At 41.8% G+C, this 18,080-nt stretch overlaps 2 protein-coding genes across 6 annotated transcripts in view; one reads left to right on the forward strand and one right to left on the reverse strand.

The window, feature by feature from the left end:
* LOC129480470 (zinc finger matrin-type protein 1-like) overlaps window positions 1-18,080 on the forward strand; it is a 123,017-nt gene that overhangs the window by 23,267 nt on the left and 81,670 nt on the right. The gene's annotated exons all lie outside the window — the stretch shown is intronic.
* LOC129480466 (interferon-induced protein with tetratricopeptide repeats 1B) lies at window positions 6,370-16,089 on the reverse strand. The gene is made up of 2 exons (XM_055274271.2): window positions 13,452-16,089; window positions 6,370-8,256 (listed from the first exon to the last, which is right to left on the reverse strand). The coding sequence occupies exons 1-2, from the start codon at window positions 13,454-13,456 to the stop codon at window positions 6,837-6,839; spliced, it is 1,425 nt and encodes a 474-aa protein (XP_055130246.1). The 5' UTR covers window positions 13,457-16,089; the 3' UTR covers window positions 6,370-6,836.

Genomic DNA, 18,080 nt, shown 5'->3' on the forward strand with positions numbered 1-18,080 from the left:
ATTGGCTCAGGCCTGTAAGTCCCAGTATTTTGGAAGGCGAGGTGGGAGGATCACTTGAGCCCAGGAATTGTAGACCAGCCTGGACAACATAGTGAGACCCCAACTCTACAAAAAAACTAAAAAAATAAACAAAACTGGGTGTGGTGGTGTGTGTCTGTGGTTGGTCTCAGCTACTCAGGAGGCTGAGTTGGGAGGCTCACTTGAGCCCAGGAGGTAGAGGCTGCAGTGAGCCATGGTTACACCACTGCCCTCCAGCCTGGGCAACAGAGTGAGCCCCTGTCTCAAATAATCGTAACAACAACAATATATAAAAACAATGCTTCCTTTAAAAAAAGCTACCTACTTTGTCTTTTAAAATAAGAAGCAGAAGAGGAGCAGATGCAAGAGAATTTTCCTTTTGGAAACACTTAACTGGGCACACTGCCAGATCTACACAGTTTCTGCTCAACTCCCTGCCATACTTATCTCCCATGTCAGCTCTCACCAATTCTGTAAGCTTCCACAGAGAGTTCAACAACTAGTTAGAAAGTTCTACACAAATAAGAATTTCTGAATTAATAGGACAGGTTTTGTCATGCACTCAGATACATGATCAGGCCATAAGCAAATGCTGAAATAGATGAATTAGAAAACAGCTCCTTTTGGGGAGCAAGATGTCTTTGGAATTCTTATGGGAAAAAATGGGTTTTCAATTTGCCAATGCACTAGATAGCATGCAGAGATATGAACAAAAAGTTTGTCTTGCCATTGCTGTGAATTGGCAGCAGTCTTGGTTCTATGGGGCTCTGGCCCAGGCTGATTAGGTATTCAGAATCTTGCTTAGTGTCTCTTTGGGATAAACAAACCCATGAGGGACACAGGATAGAACAGCATTAAGGAAAGAAAAGTCAATCGTGTGTGCGCGTGTGTGTGTGTGTTTACAGATAAAAAAGAAAATGGGAACCAGAGACAATCAAACATTTAGAAAATGAAATTTCAGCACTAGGTTGTGAGTTCATTCCCAGGAGTCTAGGCTGGGCTCTGCAAGGGACTGACCAGTTATGATAAACTGCTTCACCTCTATGAATCTCAATTTCCTCAGCTGATAAGTCATTTGGAATAGGTTGGCAGATCTCAACCCTCACTGCACATTAGAATCAGCCAGGTAAATCTCAAAAATAATGCTAACTATGCCCATTCCAGAACAATTGAACATATCCTTAGGTACAGGCCCTTGGCTCAGTATTAAAAAGAAATCTTCAGCCTGGGCACAGTGTCTTATGCCTGTAATCCCAGCATTTTGGGAGTCCAAGACGGGCGGATCACCTGAGGTTGGGAGTTCGAGGCCAGCCTGACTAACATGGAGAAACCTCGTCTCTACTAAAAATACATAATTAGCCTGGCATGGTGACACACGCCTGTGTGTGCCTGTAATCCCAGCTACTTGGGAGGCTGAGGCAGGAGAATCGCTTGAACCCGGGAGGTGGAGGTTGTGGTGAGCCGAGATCGTGCCATTTCATTGCACTCCAGCCTGGGCAACAAGAGCAAAACTCCATCTCAAAAAAAGAAAGAAAGAAATCTTCAGGTGATTTTTAGACCTGTGCCCTGCGCCGGGAACCAGGGCCTCAATTATCCCTAATGTCTATTGTATGTCTGAAATTCTGTAACTGAGAGATATGGGACTCAATCCCTGGACCCGCTTCCTGTTCTGTGAGGCCCAGATTCAGTATTTTACTACTCAATGCCTTGTTTCCTCACCTACACAATGGGTAATGAATTCCTCAGTCTCCTCTTCATTCACAGGATGATATGGAAAAAGAATGTTATTCTGAGTGTATTTTTTAAAAATTATAATATGGACAAATGCTAAGCCATTTCTGCTGAAGGGTCCCAAATATCCAATCACAACTTATTAAGGAATGGGCTCCACAGAAGTTTCCCCTATCTTTTCCAAGGTCATCTCTTGTAGTCTAAAATCTCTTATTAGCTTGCTAATGGCCAGGTAGAATAGGATCTAGTGACCTGGTTACCTAATGAAAAGCTGATTTCTTATGAGAAACAAATTCAGCCCCTAGGTGGTACTACTTCCTTGGGCTTCTCTGTCTCCTCAGCAGTCCTTTCCATCAGTTTGTACTGCAGAACTTGCTACTGTACTTGTTTTTTGGTAATCATAGTTAAATGAAGGCATTGTAGTGACATGAAAGACACACAAGATGCTTTCATGCTAGAATCATAAAAACCAAAGGCTTAACTGAAGCGATCAATCCATTTCCATTTTCCTGCATCTTTGATTTTCCTTAGGTTTTTCACTTAATCATAAAAGTCAGGTTTCTAGATATTTCTCTTTTTAATTTATAATTTGACATTTAACAATTGGAATATCTCTGCTAATTACATGTTATATACTCTTTCAAATGTATTCAATCACAAAGATATTTTTAGCTATAGCCTATTTTCTGAGGAATGTAATTCTCAGTGTTCTGACCATTGTATGAAAACTATTTTCTTGGTTTCTGAGATTTTTCCTAAACTACTTCCAGTCGCATCCATGGAGAGCGGACTTGGACACCAGAAATTCTTCATTGTAAATGATTTGATGACTTACATATCTTCTCATGAAACTTCAAGAGACCTCTCAGCCCATGATACCACTCAGCCCACCTTGACCCACAGTTTGGTTTACTGCAACCTATTCAAGTACTACTAGAATTTTTATCAGCTCATTTTTTTTTTTTTTTTTTTTTTTTTACATTTCAGGCATATTTTGAAACAACTATAGACACAAATTTCAGAAAAGATCCTGTGTACTTTTCATCTAAATTCCCCAAATAGTGACATCTTACGTAACTGTAGTACAATATTAAAACCAGGAAAATGACATGGATACTGTGTATATATTTTGAAGATAAAATATGACATGAATCTTACAAACTCAGGTACACTGGATTTTTTTACTTAACATAAAAAATCTTACATATGTATTTTTCCTCCCAAACTAAACATTCCTTTTCTAAGTGATACCAACTTAATTATTCATGTGATCTATTATATAATACACCAACAACCGTCTCTCAATAACAAAATTAACAAAATACCTCCAGAATGGTGCTAAGTAGAGTTTAAGAATTTTTTTCGGCCAGGCGCGGTGACTCACACCTGTAATCCCAGCACTGTGGGAGGCCAAGATGGGCGGATCACCTGAGGTCAGGGGTTCGAGACCAGGCTGGCCAACATGGCAAAACCCTGTCTCTACTAAAAATACAAAAATTGGCTGGATGTGGTGGCACCCACCTGTAATCCCAGCTACTCAGGAGGCGGAGGCAGGTTCAATCACTTGAACCCAGGAGGCAGAGATTGCAACGAGCTGAGGTCACGCCACTGCACTCTAGCCTGGGTGACAGAGCGAGACGCTGTCTCAAAAAAAAAAAAAAAAAGAATTTTTTTCCATGTTAGTTTTGTCTATAAGCTATATCCTATTAAAAATGTAGAGTCAAATTACAGCGCATTTAAAAATCACTTGGAATCCTTCCTTCCTATGTGATTTTATCCACCATTCCCTACATATTTTGGATCATTTGTCTCAGTTTGCTGTACTTTTTAGATACTGCTATTTGCCCTTTTTATCCAAACGTTTTATTATTACACATGGTCAATCAGAGAGAAAAGTTGAGAGTATTTTACAATGAACACTTGTATAACTAGATTCTACAGTTAACATTTTACTATATTTACCTTATTACATATCTATTCATCCACTCATTTATCTATCCACCCATCCCTTTATTTTATATTTTCTTTTGCATAAAAGGGCCTTCAGTACAATTAATTGATAAAACATTTAGCATACATATGCAGATTGCTTTTCTAAATATAAATTTGGTTTTATAATTAGGCAAAATATTGACAAGGTTGCAAAAACAAACACAGAGAAGTCTGGTTCCTATTGCTGTCCCTTTCCTTTTTCCTCTCTTTCTTATTGGTAACCATTACAAAATTTCATTTATCCATCCACTGTTTTCATTTTAATACAAGCAGGTAGATATAAGTTTTATATACCCTCCAGTTTTTTCTCTCTTCTTCACTGGCCCATATTGCATGTAGAAGCCACTGATAAAAGCAGCACTTTAGATGATATTCAGCCAACGAATCCATAATTGTTTATTGATTCCCTCTTATGTTCCCAGGGCATGGTGAATTGATGTTGTTAAAAAAAAAATATATATATATATATATATATATATATATATATTTTTTTTTTTTTTTTTTTTTTTTTTCTTGAGACGGAGTCTTGCTCTGTCACCCAGACTGGAGTACAGTGGCGCGATCTCGGCTCACTGCAAGCTCCGCCTCCTGGGTTCACGCCATTGTCCTGCCTCAGCCTCCTGAGTAGCTGGGACTACAGGCGCCCGCCACCACGCCCGGCTAATTTTTTGTATTTTTAGTAGAGGCGGGGTTTCACTGTGTTAGCCAGGATGGTCTTGATCTCCTGACCCCGTGATCCGCCTGCCTCGGCCTCCCAAAGTGCTGGGATTACAGGCGTGAGTCACTGCACCCAGCCTAAAATAGTTTTAAGACTTACTTGGTGCTCATCCAAACACATACACACAACACACACAAACACACACACACTCTCTCACACACACACACTCATATACCCACACACTCGTAAACTCTATTAAGTAGATTAAGTTGCAAAAGGTTTTGGTTCCAGTACCTGGAGTGGTGGGAAGGTTTCAATATTAATTAATGAGTGAATTTGATTCAATAAAACCTAATTTCCTGACAACTTACTAACTAGCTGAGTAATTTTATTTCATTTGTGATGAATTCAGCCAAGAGGACTGTAAATCTCTTGTTACTTTTTTTGCCAAGAGTAACCAGTAGCTAAGGAGCAAATAGCTGTCAGTTTACTAACAATTACAGAACTGAACCAAACCAAAAGCTTAGAGCTGTCCAGTTAGAAAAACATTGTCTCTGTATTTTCTAATTAGTAGAGATATGTCCTTAGATGTCTCATTTAGATTAATTCCATGAGTGGAGGCAAATCTCCCCTACAAGAAGCTCTGTGGCAGTTACAAGTAAGGAATTCAGAGGCCAGGTGAGCCTGAATCACACCTTGTTTACAGGGAAAAATTAATAGTAGTTTCCTCTGGTTAAATTGAATAAGTATGTTCTTTGTTTAGCATCAACAAAGTTGAAAAAGGTGTTACTCCTGTGCTTTCCAGGTGTCATCTAAATGACTCCACTCCCCTGCCTCCCCACTCTCCCAAGTCTCCATGATTGGTCAATCCCCACTCTCAAGGATCCAAGTAACATAAGTCAATCTTAAAATTCCATGGCCTGTAGTAGTAAATGCCTCCCTAGCTTTTTTTTAAATTCTTGGTAGGAAGTGGTACATGGTGGCATGCACTTATGGTTTTGGCTACTCAGGTGGCTGAGGAGGGAAGATCTCTTGAGGCCAGGAGTTTAAGGCTACAGCGTGCTATGACTGTGCTTACAAATAGCCACTGAACTCCAGCCTGAGCGACATCACAAGACCTTGCCTCTAATAAATAAATAAAAATTATAAAAATTCTTAGTCAGGTTTCTATTCCCATCACTTCCTCTGCTTCAGGCCTCCTAATGCTGTGTAAGTTGGTTCTGCATTTTTCTATTTGAAACCAAACACAAAATACACATGTTTTTGAATATCACCAATAAAATACACTCCAAGAATTTGTGATCTTAGCAAAGCTCTTAGGTGTGATCTTAGATGTGTGATTTTAGGTGTGATCTCAGGTGTAAATAAATGTCCAGCAATGTGTTTGGGTCGCGTAGATCCCTTGTGCGATTGCCAGCAACTGGACACATGTAAACAAAAATTTGAATTTATTATAAGGTTATAGGCTTGGCTCATTGACCAGCAGGTCCTGGCTACAGTAGGGCCTTGGGAAATAGAACTCCAGCTAGAATGCTGTAGAACTCCTGAAATTCCCTCCTTTCTAACTCTTGTCTTTGCTCATTTATTTTACTCTTAGGTTTTGTTGCAGGTCAGTGCCCCTGGCCACATGGAATAGAAACCTTCCCTGTTTAGGTCTCCTTTGTTTGGGAGACTGAGGATGAAAACTGCTAATTCCAAAGGCAAAATTTTAAGGAAAATGATTCTTATTGTCCCAGCAGATGTAGGTGCCTAAAACAGCATTAATAAGCCTTGGTCAATGAATGCAGGGATGTGTTGTGGAAGAATAGATGCTCCCGCTGCAGACACGTGGATTGAAGAGGAAAAAACGAGGGGGGTGGCCAGGCAATAGAGTATGTGTTATACTAAAGTATTTTGTATTTCATCAGGTTATTGAAGGCAGCAATTGGGAAAGACTGTTGTCTCAATCTCAAATAATGGAATTCAGAAACTATGATTAAGTGTAGAGTTTATTTGAGCACAAAGGTTGAGGGTAACCACTCAGGAAACACAGACACCTAATGACTGGAGTCAGCATTCCAAAGTGGGGAAGTTAAGGTTTCACTTACATAGGCAGTAAACAGGGTTGCAGCATTTTCCATATAAGGTCAGTACATACATTGTAGCAATTTGATCAGTTACTACTTGCTACATTCCAAGAAAGATTGCTTTACCATTCCATCAGGAGGGATGATACTTTCAGGGGGTCTTAGGTCTGGTGCCACAAGGCCTTTCCTGATCATTTACAGGAAAAAGCAGAAGTTGCAGTTGCATGCTACATAACTCAGGCCACACAGCCACATTCCTCTCAAGGCTCAAAATAAGGTAAAGTTTCGACAGCTTTAAGTTTGCATTATTTAATTTCATCGTTGTTCTATTTAGTTGTAAGACCATTAAATGGGTAATGGTGACCTCTATGTTAAAACATAGGGTTCAGGTCAGCAGCCAGCCTCAGAGCCCTCTCATAGCACAGCAAGGCGTCACTTACTTCTCCTTTCAATTTGTGGATGAGCCCAAGGAGGCTGACACTTTCCACAACCCGTACATTCTGGTGAACACATCTTTTAGCCATTTTCTCTAAAGCATTGAGAAGTTTTTCCCTGGAATGGGACATTTTTTCTATTTTCAAACCTTTTAAATAATGGGTAATTGCTTTATCTTCAGATTTCCCATGATGCTCTTGGAAACAGCCGTAGCGGTAATGAATCTCTTGCTTTAGCTGATCTTCAAAGATCTTCATGCGTAATGCTTTCTGAAAATGTTCCTCAGCCTTTCTGTGATGGCCTATTTCTGCATACATTTCAGCCAGGTCAACGTAGGCCATCTCAAATGTTGGCCTTAACATTATAGTCTTTTCAAATTTGCATATAGCCAGTTGAACCAATCTGTCCACAGTTTCCCTATCTTGCCCTCTAGGCTGCCAGTTTGTAGCTTTCTTGATTTGGATCATTTGTGCCCTGTAGCAAAGCCCCATTTGGTAATGCAGGAAGGCAGAAGTGGGTGTTGTCTCCAAGGCCATTTTTAAGAGCTCAAGAGCTTTGTCCACAGACCCTTTTCTTCGATAAAACTTAGCTGCATATCGAAAGACATAGGTCTGTGAAGATATACTGGTCAGAGCTTCTTCAATATACTTTTCTCCTTCAGCTTCCTGTCCTTCATCCTGAAGCTTCAGGGCAAGGAGAACCCTAATATACACATCATCTGGATTTAGCCTGACAGCTCGTTTTAGGACGTGCAGAGAAAATGCCTCATTCCTCCCTGATGCTGTGTTAAAGTTATCCAGGCGATAGACAGTGATTGCGTACCCAGTATTGAATTCAGGGTTTTCAGGGTTCCCTTCCAGAGCCTTTTCAAAGCAGGTCTTGGCCCGTTCATAATTCTTTCCTCCACACTTCACCAAGGCCCATCCTTCCTCACAGTCCATCTCTGGACCCTCCATTCTATAGCGGGAAGGATTTGCAAACTTCTTGCAAGTATTCTCCACCTTGTCCAGGTAAGTCTGGGTTTCTGCCAATCTGCCCATGTGGTAATACACCCAGGCAAAGTTGCCCCAGGTCACCAGACTTCTCATATCTGCTTGATTGGCATGTTCTTTCTGGATTAAGTCTTCAGCCTTTTTCAAGCTCACCAGGGCTTCCTCATTCTGGCCCTTCAAGTGTTTCACATAGGCTAGTAGGTTGTGTATTCCCACATTGTATTTGGTATCCAGGAACTGAATCTCTTCCCAGATCCTGTTTTCTAAATCAGGAATTTCAGGGGCTTCAATTAGCAACTTCCATGTAAAGTGACATCTCAGCTGAATCAGGCTGTCTTCAATAAGCTTTCCATCAGATTCTTCACTGTAAAAATAGGCACCAATTAATTACATTTTGAGAAAGTATGCAGTCCACTGAAAATGAAGCCAGCACTTCAAATAGTCAAATATTCTCTATCCTAATATCCCTGCCTCCATTATCTGGTGCCTTTCTGGGTTCTACGGTCATGTCATTAGGAAAGAGAACAGGTTGACATAAAAACCATAGGGAAATGCTAATCATCTCGTAGTGCCAACAGATAGGTTACATGAAATCTAAAAGTCAACTCAAAAGAGGTTAATTCTGCTAACATCAAAATAATCTCAGCACCACCCTCAATACTGCAAAAGCTGTCTTCTTTCTGCTTCCTCCTGACTTTGCAGTGCATGACTAATGCTGTCAGAAGAAATGTGGAGAGAGGGTTCACAGAAAGGTGGGTTCCTTACTCATCTTTTTCATGTTCTCAACACGTAAATACATTTTGGTTTTTTCTCCTCCCATGAAGGGTTCTGAGTAAAATATGAGAGCCAAATATGGTTTCAAATGCTGGACTTCATGAATGCTCAAGCCAGGTTGGAGAATGTGGTAGGGTTTCCTATCTCCTTTGCCTGTGTGAACTTACTTAACCAATCCTAAATAGACTGGTTCCAAATGGGTGGAACCACCTCACAATGGCAGCCTTACTGATGGGGACAGAAGGAGAGGCATGAATGAACATTACATAGGTAAGATGTGTCTCTTTGAAGAAGTGGCAAGTCCCACTTTTGTAAGTCAGTGTTCCTGACGTCAGGTAACCCTGGAGCCTAGTGGAGGACAGGCTATCAAAATCTCAACAATTATAGTAATCTCTGAGCCACCCATGAGGAGGAGAGAATAATATGAAATCAGTGGGACCAGAAGGGTTTTTTCTCCAATAGTTCACGCTCCTCTGAAGTGGAACTGAAGTCCTAGTCTCCCTATAAGAACATGAAGGAAGAAAAAGAAATTTTGTCCTTAATAGTTGAAAAAGTGGTCCTCACATCCTATTTAAGTATATTTGCCTCTGTGTTCTCAACTAATTACCTTACAGTCTATACTTGACATGTTTTCTGTCCATTAGGCCCAAGGAATGATCCCAGAGAGGACCATTGTGAAATTTTCTTTTAGTCTCTATATGGCAATGTATAGCAACAACAATTTTTATATAAATCCCGACTCAATATAACCATAATATAATATAACCATAATCTAATCACAAAAAACGGACTGTGAAACATTCTTTTTTTGAAAATAAAGGGAAAGAAAAAGTTCACGGCCAGGTGTGGTTGCTCACACCTGTAATCCTAGCATTTTGGGAGGCCGAGGTAGGCAGATTCCCTGAGCTCAGGAGTTCAAAACTAGCCTGGGCAACATGGTGAAACCCTGTCTCTACTAAAAATACAAAAAAAATAGCCAGCGTCATGGCACACACTTGTAGTCCCAGCTACTCTGGAGGTTGAGACACAAGAATTGCTTGAATCTGGAAAGCGGAGGTTGCAGTGAGCTGAGATCATGCCACTGCACTCCAGGCTGGGCAACAGAGCCAGACTGTCTTAAAAAAATAATAATAATAAAGGAAAGAAAGGAAGAAAGGAAAGGATTCACAAGATAATGAATAGCACCACAAAGTTGGGCAGAGGATACTCAGGCTTATGACTGCTGCTTCGAGCACAGCCGGCAGCTCAATACAGCCCTCACTTTTCCCTCAGAGTCTCTATCTAAAAAACTCCCTACTATGCTTAGAACTTCCTTGAGTGCATTCCTGCCCACAATCCCAAGCCATCTTCTCCATCCTTGAGTCTGTGGAATATGAGAGTCCTGGCACTCACTGTTCTTGCTTTGGGTTAGGACTGTGTAGTTGACTGCTGAGATGAGGAGTTCCAGAAATCTTCCTTCCAGTGTGGCCCAGGAAGATTACCCAATGAAACCTGTGTGTGGGTGTGTGTGTGGGACATATGCTGGGTGAGGTGGGGTCAGGAGTAAGTAAAATCAATATTGTGCTTAAGAATGCTCACTGAAGATAGTCACCACCCCTAAAGAAGGTGGAATCAGGAAGAGTTTTTGACCCAAATCCTCCACTCGTGCCCAGTGTAGCCTGTGCTATGATGAGAACAGACACTACCCAGGGAAAATAATCCACACAGACTTCCATTACTCTAGAGCTGCTGGAATATTTGAAGATAAGCCGTTCCAAGCTTTCTAAATATGTACCCAATCTCAGCATCTCAGCTGCTGGCCCACCCAGCACATTTGTGAGCAGTAGAAAGAGATCAGTCTTCCTCTGAGTGATCTAATCACGGCCATGCATTGATAGGTGGAAAAAAGTATACTAGATTTTGGATTTCACTGAGATTGTAGAATTTCAAGTGCACAACTTACACAACCTTACAAGGCTGCCCTGCCAAGTTCCAGAAGAGAATTATTGCTCTTTCTTATAGGTGGTTGTTCATCAACATGTGTCTTCTTGACTTGGGCCCTGGGAAGACTACGGAGTAGAATATCACCCTAGAGGTGTCCTCACTCTCTAAAATAGAAATGCTGAGAGCCTAAAGTCCTCCTTTTACCTGGTGAGCATACAGAAAGTGCTGTTATTAGTAGTATACATATTATCATCAAATTAGGCCCCAGTGTGGTGGCTAATGCCTGTAATCCCAACACTTTGAGAGTCCAAGGCAGGTGAATTGCTTGAGCCCAGGAGTTCATGACCAGCATGGGCAACATAGCGAAACCAATGTCTCTCAAAAAAATTCAAAAATTAGCCGGGCCTGGCGATGCACACCAGTAGTCCCAGAGACTTGGGCTGAGGTGGGAGGATCACCTGAGCCCAGGGAGGTGGAGGCTGCAGTGAGCTGTGATCATGCCACTGCACTCCAGACTGGGTGACAGAGGGAGGCCCTGTCTGAAAAAAAAAAAAAAAAAAAAAAAAAAGATGAGTTTGTGCATGTATGTAGTGACCTAATCCCTGTATGCATATGGCAGACAGGGACTTGTCACCATATTTTGTCTGGCATTTCCCTGGATCTTGTCCACTTAAGCTGTCTTGATCAATAAGCATGAATGGAAGGAGGAGCTCAATCTGCTCCTCTGTCCCTGAACCAGTGGGATCAGGAGTATTTTGATGTGGGCATTATTCAGTCTGGGATAGTCCAGATTCCCCTTGGGCCACCTCAGGTCAGTGGCTTCTAGAAACATACGCACAGGCCATTGCAAAACCTCTCACATAGACTAGCTACCAAGGCAGTGGGGAATGAAAGGCTTGCTATCTGTCAACTCCACAGATGCAGACACAACTAACACGTTTTTCCTTCTTTTTTTTTTTTTTTTTTTTGAGACGGAGTCTCACTCTGTTGCCCAGGCTGGAGTGCAGTGGCGCAATCTTGACTCACTTCAAGCTCCGCCTCCCAGGTTCACGCCATTCTCCTGCCTCAGCCTCCTGAGTAGCTGGGAATACAGGCACCCGCCACCACGCCCGGCTAATTTTTTGTATTTTTTAGTAGAGGCGGGGTTTCACCTTGTTAGTCAGGATGGTCTTGATCTCCTGACCTCGTGATCTGCCCGCCTTGGCCTCCCAAAGTGCTGGGATTACAAGCGTGAGCCACCGTGCCCAGCCACAACTAACATCTTATGACCAGGAGCTCATTATATTAAAAAGAGAGACTTGGGTACTCTTGTGGTGAATTCTTTTGCAATCCTTCACTTATAATTTCTTCTCAAGACAGGTCTACATGTTTGCTAGAAAGGGATCTCAAAAGAGCAGCCCCTTTTTCTGTAAGTTCTTCCTCTCCCACTGACTGCAACATCAGATGGGAGAACTCTAGCAGGTCAGAATACTTTTGAGTGAAAGCATTTTCCGCAGGTCACCAGTTCTAACTACACCAGGAAAAAAAGAAATATATATTTTGTGGAACAAACATATCACAATGTCTACAAAATTTCTTATTTTCTAACATCTAGTATAGTGGTTTTTCAAATTTTAGCAAGCAACATGATCACCTGGAAAACTTACAACACAGAGATTGATGGGCGCCACCCTAGAGTTTCTGAGTCAGCAGGTTTAGGGTAGGGCCTGAGAATTTGCATTTCTGCTACCTTCCCAGGTGATGCTGATGCTACTAGTCAGGGGACCACACTTTGAGAACAGTTAATTCAGTGAAAAGCAAATTTCATAGTAATCACAATTTTATAGTTTCACAGTAATCACAAAATTTGACTTGGTATCAAAAACAAACAACAGAAAAACGGCCATCTCTGAAAGTAGCTTCTTTTTCCCACCTGAATTTAACCAAATCATCAAATAAAAGAAAAATAGCTGCTTCTTCTCACCTGGATGCCTGAAAGAGTATTTTGTATATTAAAAGGATCTCAATGCTCTTGCCCTGACTGGTCCCCATGCCGGTCTCCTCTCTAGGCTCAGGCCTCTGTTCCCTGGTGAACAGTCTTGAAGTGTTGCCTGGGTAATTGTCCCTCTATTAGAAAGTGCTACAGAAATGACATCTTTGGAAATAAGATTGCTTTCTCGTTTATTTCCTTAAGAGCATTGCTGCTTTTATTAAGCCAGCTACCCTTACTAAGCGAGCTCTGTAACAGGAGTTAGGAAACTTGCCTCTACATATATTCTCATCTTGCCCCTCTGGATCTACTTTCCTACATTCTTCACCATGCTCTGTGCTTGGAAGCTGACTCTATGGACTTTATTAACTCCAAAACTCTTTTATTTTTTACTTTCTTCTGGGGTTGGCCCACTGGGGAGCACCAGCCAGATATTAAATTGCAGGAGGAGGTGAAGGTCGTGGAATTAATTCCTAAGCTCCCACTGTGCTCTGCTTGAGGTTGTCAGTGATTTTTTCACCAAAGGCCTCTTGAGAAGCCCCTCCCCTACAGCTATAGCTTAGAGTCTCCTTGGTTCTGGTTCTCTCCTCTTGCTCCTGTAGGCCCAGGGTTATCACGTTACCACTGTTGTAAACCAACACGCCTCTTCCCGCTGCCCTGCAACCAACAAGCACCATTTCCTGTTTATTTCCCTAAACTTTGCCCATATCGTCTTAAATAGCCCCCTTATTAAACTCTTCTCAGTTATCATGTTAAGGGTGACTATCAGGGTCAGAACCACCAGTGGGACAGCTCCCTTAGGAGAAGGCCTGTCAAAAAACTGGCCCTTAAGGGAAGTTTTAGAATTTCACAGTGTGCAGAAATAAGGTCAGTGAAGCAGAGAAAGCCTTTACCTCATGGTGCTATGAAGATATCAGGTGCTCTAGTGCTTTGGTTTAGGCTTGGAGGCTCCTTCAAGGTTCGTCCACAGAGTTCTAGGCCTTCTCAGACAAGCACGGTGCTTATATATGGGAGGTATATCCAGGCAGTTTTTTACACCCTTGATGCCCAGTGAATTGGCAGGGTGAAAATGACACAGAGAAATAGGGCTGTCTCTGCTTTGATTACAAATACATGCTGAGTTTTGGCAGCTAAGAGGATGGGTGTGTGAGCAGCAGTTTTGACACGCAAATTCCCTTGCTGGGGTCAATGTGGTGTAGGAGATAGAGGATAACTGGACTTAATGATGATATTCAGTGTTGTGGAAAAACCAGTGGCAGACAGGAATGTATATTTTTGTGAATCATGTCAGACTCTGTTGTCAAACTTGTTACTATCACATGTATCCAGCCAGGTGGTTCCAGGGACGTCTACAATGGAAGCTTCTTAGACCAGAGTCAGTGGTTTGTGCCTAAAAGAATACTGTAGAAAGTCATTGTCAATTTGTGGAAGAATGAGGTTGCAGATGGTCAGGTCTTCTTCTGTGGGGCTGTGTTAGGCAAAACAACTCCTCAATGTTGAGATATTGGTCTGTAAGAAGGGTCCCATACTGGTTACATCCTCCAGCAACATTTGCATTACTGCCAACCCTGGCTATAGTGGAGCCTACTCAAGCATATTGACTGTTTTGATGATCTTTACTGTTCACCATCAGTGGTTCAAACAACAATGTTTGAGCTGGTCAGTAGAGAAACATATGCAATGTAGTCAGAGAATGTGATGGGGTCATGGGGGTTAAAAATCTAAATCCAAATTCACATAGTTCTTCTGAGTTGTCCTTATGTTTCTTCTGTTTCTACTATTTTGAAGATTATCTGTTACAAAGCAACAACCATCAGAGAGTCAATCAAACAATGTTCACATGTTTAATGAAAAATGTGTATGATACCAAGGCTGATGTAATTGCCCACACAATTAGCAGGGAAAAAGGAAAATTTGGAAAGCTGCTATTCTGAATTCCTCTTGTGAATTGTTACAATGTCATCCTGTAAATTTCTGGATCTTGGTTTTGTAGGGGTAGTGCACCAAGATAAGCAAAAGGGCAAAGACTGAGAGCGATTTCCCTTTGAGTGAGCATTTCAAGGTAGGGTTATTAACTTCATTACAGTCTTCTCATAATTACCAAATGAAACTGTAGCCTGGCTGTGCTGTTTCTTCTTTGTCCTGGGCCTGTAACTAGACTATGTTTCCCAGGCTCCCATGTGGTAAGGTGTGGTCATGGGCATGGGATGAGAGGCTGTCAGGAAGCAGAAATGATTCTATAATTGGGTATCTTAAATTGTGTCTGGAAAAAAAGAAGACTAGACCAAGGCGACAGATGTAATTTGAAAGGAAGCAGCAGTCACTCATATTGGCCAGTTTAAGGGGCTGCTTGATTATTTTTGAATCCAGTTGGAAAATATTCATATTTTTGTCTGCACTCAGACCTGATTACAGAGTGGCCTTGTATTTTGTCTTGACCCATCATGGTCACAGGTTTTAATGATGTTAATAATGTTCTGTGAAATTGTTTACATGCTACAGAACACCAGACCAGCTCTCAGATGTCTGGGGCAGCTCTTTCTTTTCAGGGAACTTCTGAGTTACTGCTCCCGTTACTGCTCCTGATCTTTCTAAAGCCAAAAATTATATAGACAAGAAGGACTACCCAGAAAAGCAGCATCAAATAAGATTTTATGCATTCACAGTTGAAATGAGAGCAGATATCTTAGGAAAAGAATACGCTTAAGAAAGAGTACAGTATATAATCTCTCTCTCTATGTGAATTAAAAACCCATCTCCACGTCTATTCAAGGAAGGATTTAGGCAACTTGAGATAGACCACATCTCCCCATTCTCATGAGACAAGTTCCTAGAAGAATGTGCTGGACCTCTTGACTTTTTTTTTTTTTTTTTTTTTTTAAGATAGAGTCTCGCTGTATCACCCAGGCTGTAGTACAGTGGCACTATCTCTGCTCACTGCAACCTCCGCCTCCCAGGTTCAAGCGATTCTCCTGCCTCAGCCTCCAGAGTAGCTGGCACTACATGTGTGCACCACCACACCCAGCTAATTTTTTGTATTTTTAGTAGAGACCGGGTTTCACCATGTTGGCCATCCTGGTTTTGAACTCCTGACCTCAGGTGATGCATCTGTGTTGGCCTCCCAAAGTGCTGGGATTACAGGTGTGAGCCACTGCACCTGGCCCGTCTTGACATCTTACAAGCACAGGATATCATTTAGATCCATGTATTCTTCCATAAACCCACCAAATCTCAACATTACTTAAGTAATGAGAATCCCCATTTTATTCCTTGAGTATACTCTAATAATAAAAGTAGGCAGAAAAATTCTCTAAGCATAATGACAGCACAGAAATGGAGGTTAGAACCATTCAGGGGAATGAGGGAAAGGAAACTAGGCCCATGTAGCCCTGCTGTGGAAGACGAAGTTTGCTGAAAGGGAAGAATGATTGTTAGTCAAACATTGTTTCATCTAGGGTTGAGCAAACCTAGGCCATTAGAAAAAACCTTCTACACCTGTCAGGTGACCTGATGTAGGGGGTTCCTCGCAGATATTTGCCATCTTGTTAATTTTGGGGCTGTGTGCTCTGAGTACAAGACAATTGCGCCCCATCATAGAACAACCATTATTCTATATTTGGGGCCAATGGGATGTTTTCTTCTGAGGTTTCCTTTCTTGCTCTGCAGCTTGGGCATAATGAGAAATATTAAAACCTTTTACCTTTACTTGTCTTTGTGCACACAAGATGATGTTGCTCAGTAGTGAAGGCCACCTGGAATCAGACCGCCTGGGGTCATTAATGGACTTTGCTGCTTACTGGACGTGTGATCTTGGGATAGTTGGTTCACATTTACTTACCCATGGAATCAGAATAGCCCTAGGACTTTCTTCATGGGGTTATGTTGAGATGAAGTGGGATATTGCATGGAAAGCATGTTTCATTTAACAGCATTCAGTAATTGTGAGTGTTGCTTTCACAGTGTGTGACAAGTCCCCTTATCTGTGCAGTCTGTGCTGACCATTAGCTGGAGCCCTTCCCTGACTACAATTTTTCCCAGTGGGCACTGAGGGAGAGGTGTCTCATGTCATATCTGACTGTGCAGCTGCTGAGATAGGGGTGTCCTGTTCTGAGCTTCAGGCCAGGGCAATCTAGATATTCCCATCTCAGGCTCAGGTCAGGGAGCCCTGGCCATATCTACACATAGAGCCCAGCAGTACCTCTTGGGCAGCAGGCATTCAACCCCTCCCTAGTGAGGATGGACCTGTGTAGGGGGAGAAGAGATTTTGGAATGGGACTCGTTTCCTCTCAGCTCTCTCTCCAGTTCTGTATCAGATGGGAAGCTTCTAGGAGGCCAATTGTGTTTTCAGATACAAATGTCTTCTGTAAGGCACTAGCCCTGACTCAACTCTAAAAGGGATAGAAACATAAGCAAATACTGAAATGAACATTAGGAGAGCTGCTTACACTGAGAGTAGTATGACTTTGGAATTTTCATGCATTAAATTATTGCTTAGTAACAGTGTGTCAGATAAACAGAGTGAGTGTTTGTCATGTGGTCACTGAATTTGGCAGCAGTCCTGGTTCTGTGAGGCTCTGGCTCAACTGATTAGTATTCAGGATCTGGCCCAGTGTGTCCTTGGATAAATACAGCCATGAACCACACAGGACAGAGCAGCAATAAGGAAACAGCCAACACATTGTGTAAGAGAGAGAGAGAGCGTGAGTGTGAGAGAGAGAGAGTGTGTTTGTGTGTGTGTGTGTGTGTCTACAAATAGGAAAAAAACTATGGAAACTAGAGAGGGAAACTCATTTCTAATGGGCAGGATGCCTACTTGTAGAAATGAAACTTAAGCATTGGAGAAATGAAACTTAACCACTATCAACATTCTAGAACCAGCTCTGTGTTCGACTAACTAGCAGAGCAAACATGATTTCACTTAAACTCTGAGTTTCCTCATCAGGTATAGAAAAAGGTTGGCATTGAACCGTGGTTTACAACCTCGGGCTGCAAACTATAAAATTCCTTGGAAATCTTTTAAAAATGCAGATGCCTGAGCCAATCTCCAGCCCAATCAATCAGAATCTCTGGAAGTGAAGCCCAGGCGTGAGTATTATCAGCAAGTTTTCTGAAAAAAGTAATCCCAAAGTGATTTTTTTGTGCATGGTTTAAAACCACTAGACTAGATTTTTGCTACTCAGAATATGGTCTGTTACAGTGGCATCATCATCTACTAAAAGCCTAGAAATGCAGAATATCAGGCCCCTCCACAGATCTCCTGAATGAGAACTTGCCTTTTAACATGCCCAGATGATTTGTTGGTACACTGAAGTTTCACAGATACTTTTCCAAATGATCCCTGGATCCCTTTCAGGTCCAAATGCTTTGGATCAGGGACTCATTCCTAATAAATACCTATCTGTCTATGAGGCGCTGAGTCTAGAACTTTATTTTTCTATGCTTTGGTTTCCCCTTTTGCACCTTAATAATCCATGCAATACCAGAAAGGATATAGGTCAAAGTGCATTGACCTCTACAGAGAG

The sequence above is a fragment of the Symphalangus syndactylus genome, chromosome 4 (assembly GCF_028878055.3).
Source record: "Symphalangus syndactylus isolate Jambi chromosome 4, NHGRI_mSymSyn1-v2.1_pri, whole genome shotgun sequence".
NCBI lineage: Eukaryota > Metazoa > Chordata > Mammalia > Primates > Hylobatidae > Symphalangus > Symphalangus syndactylus.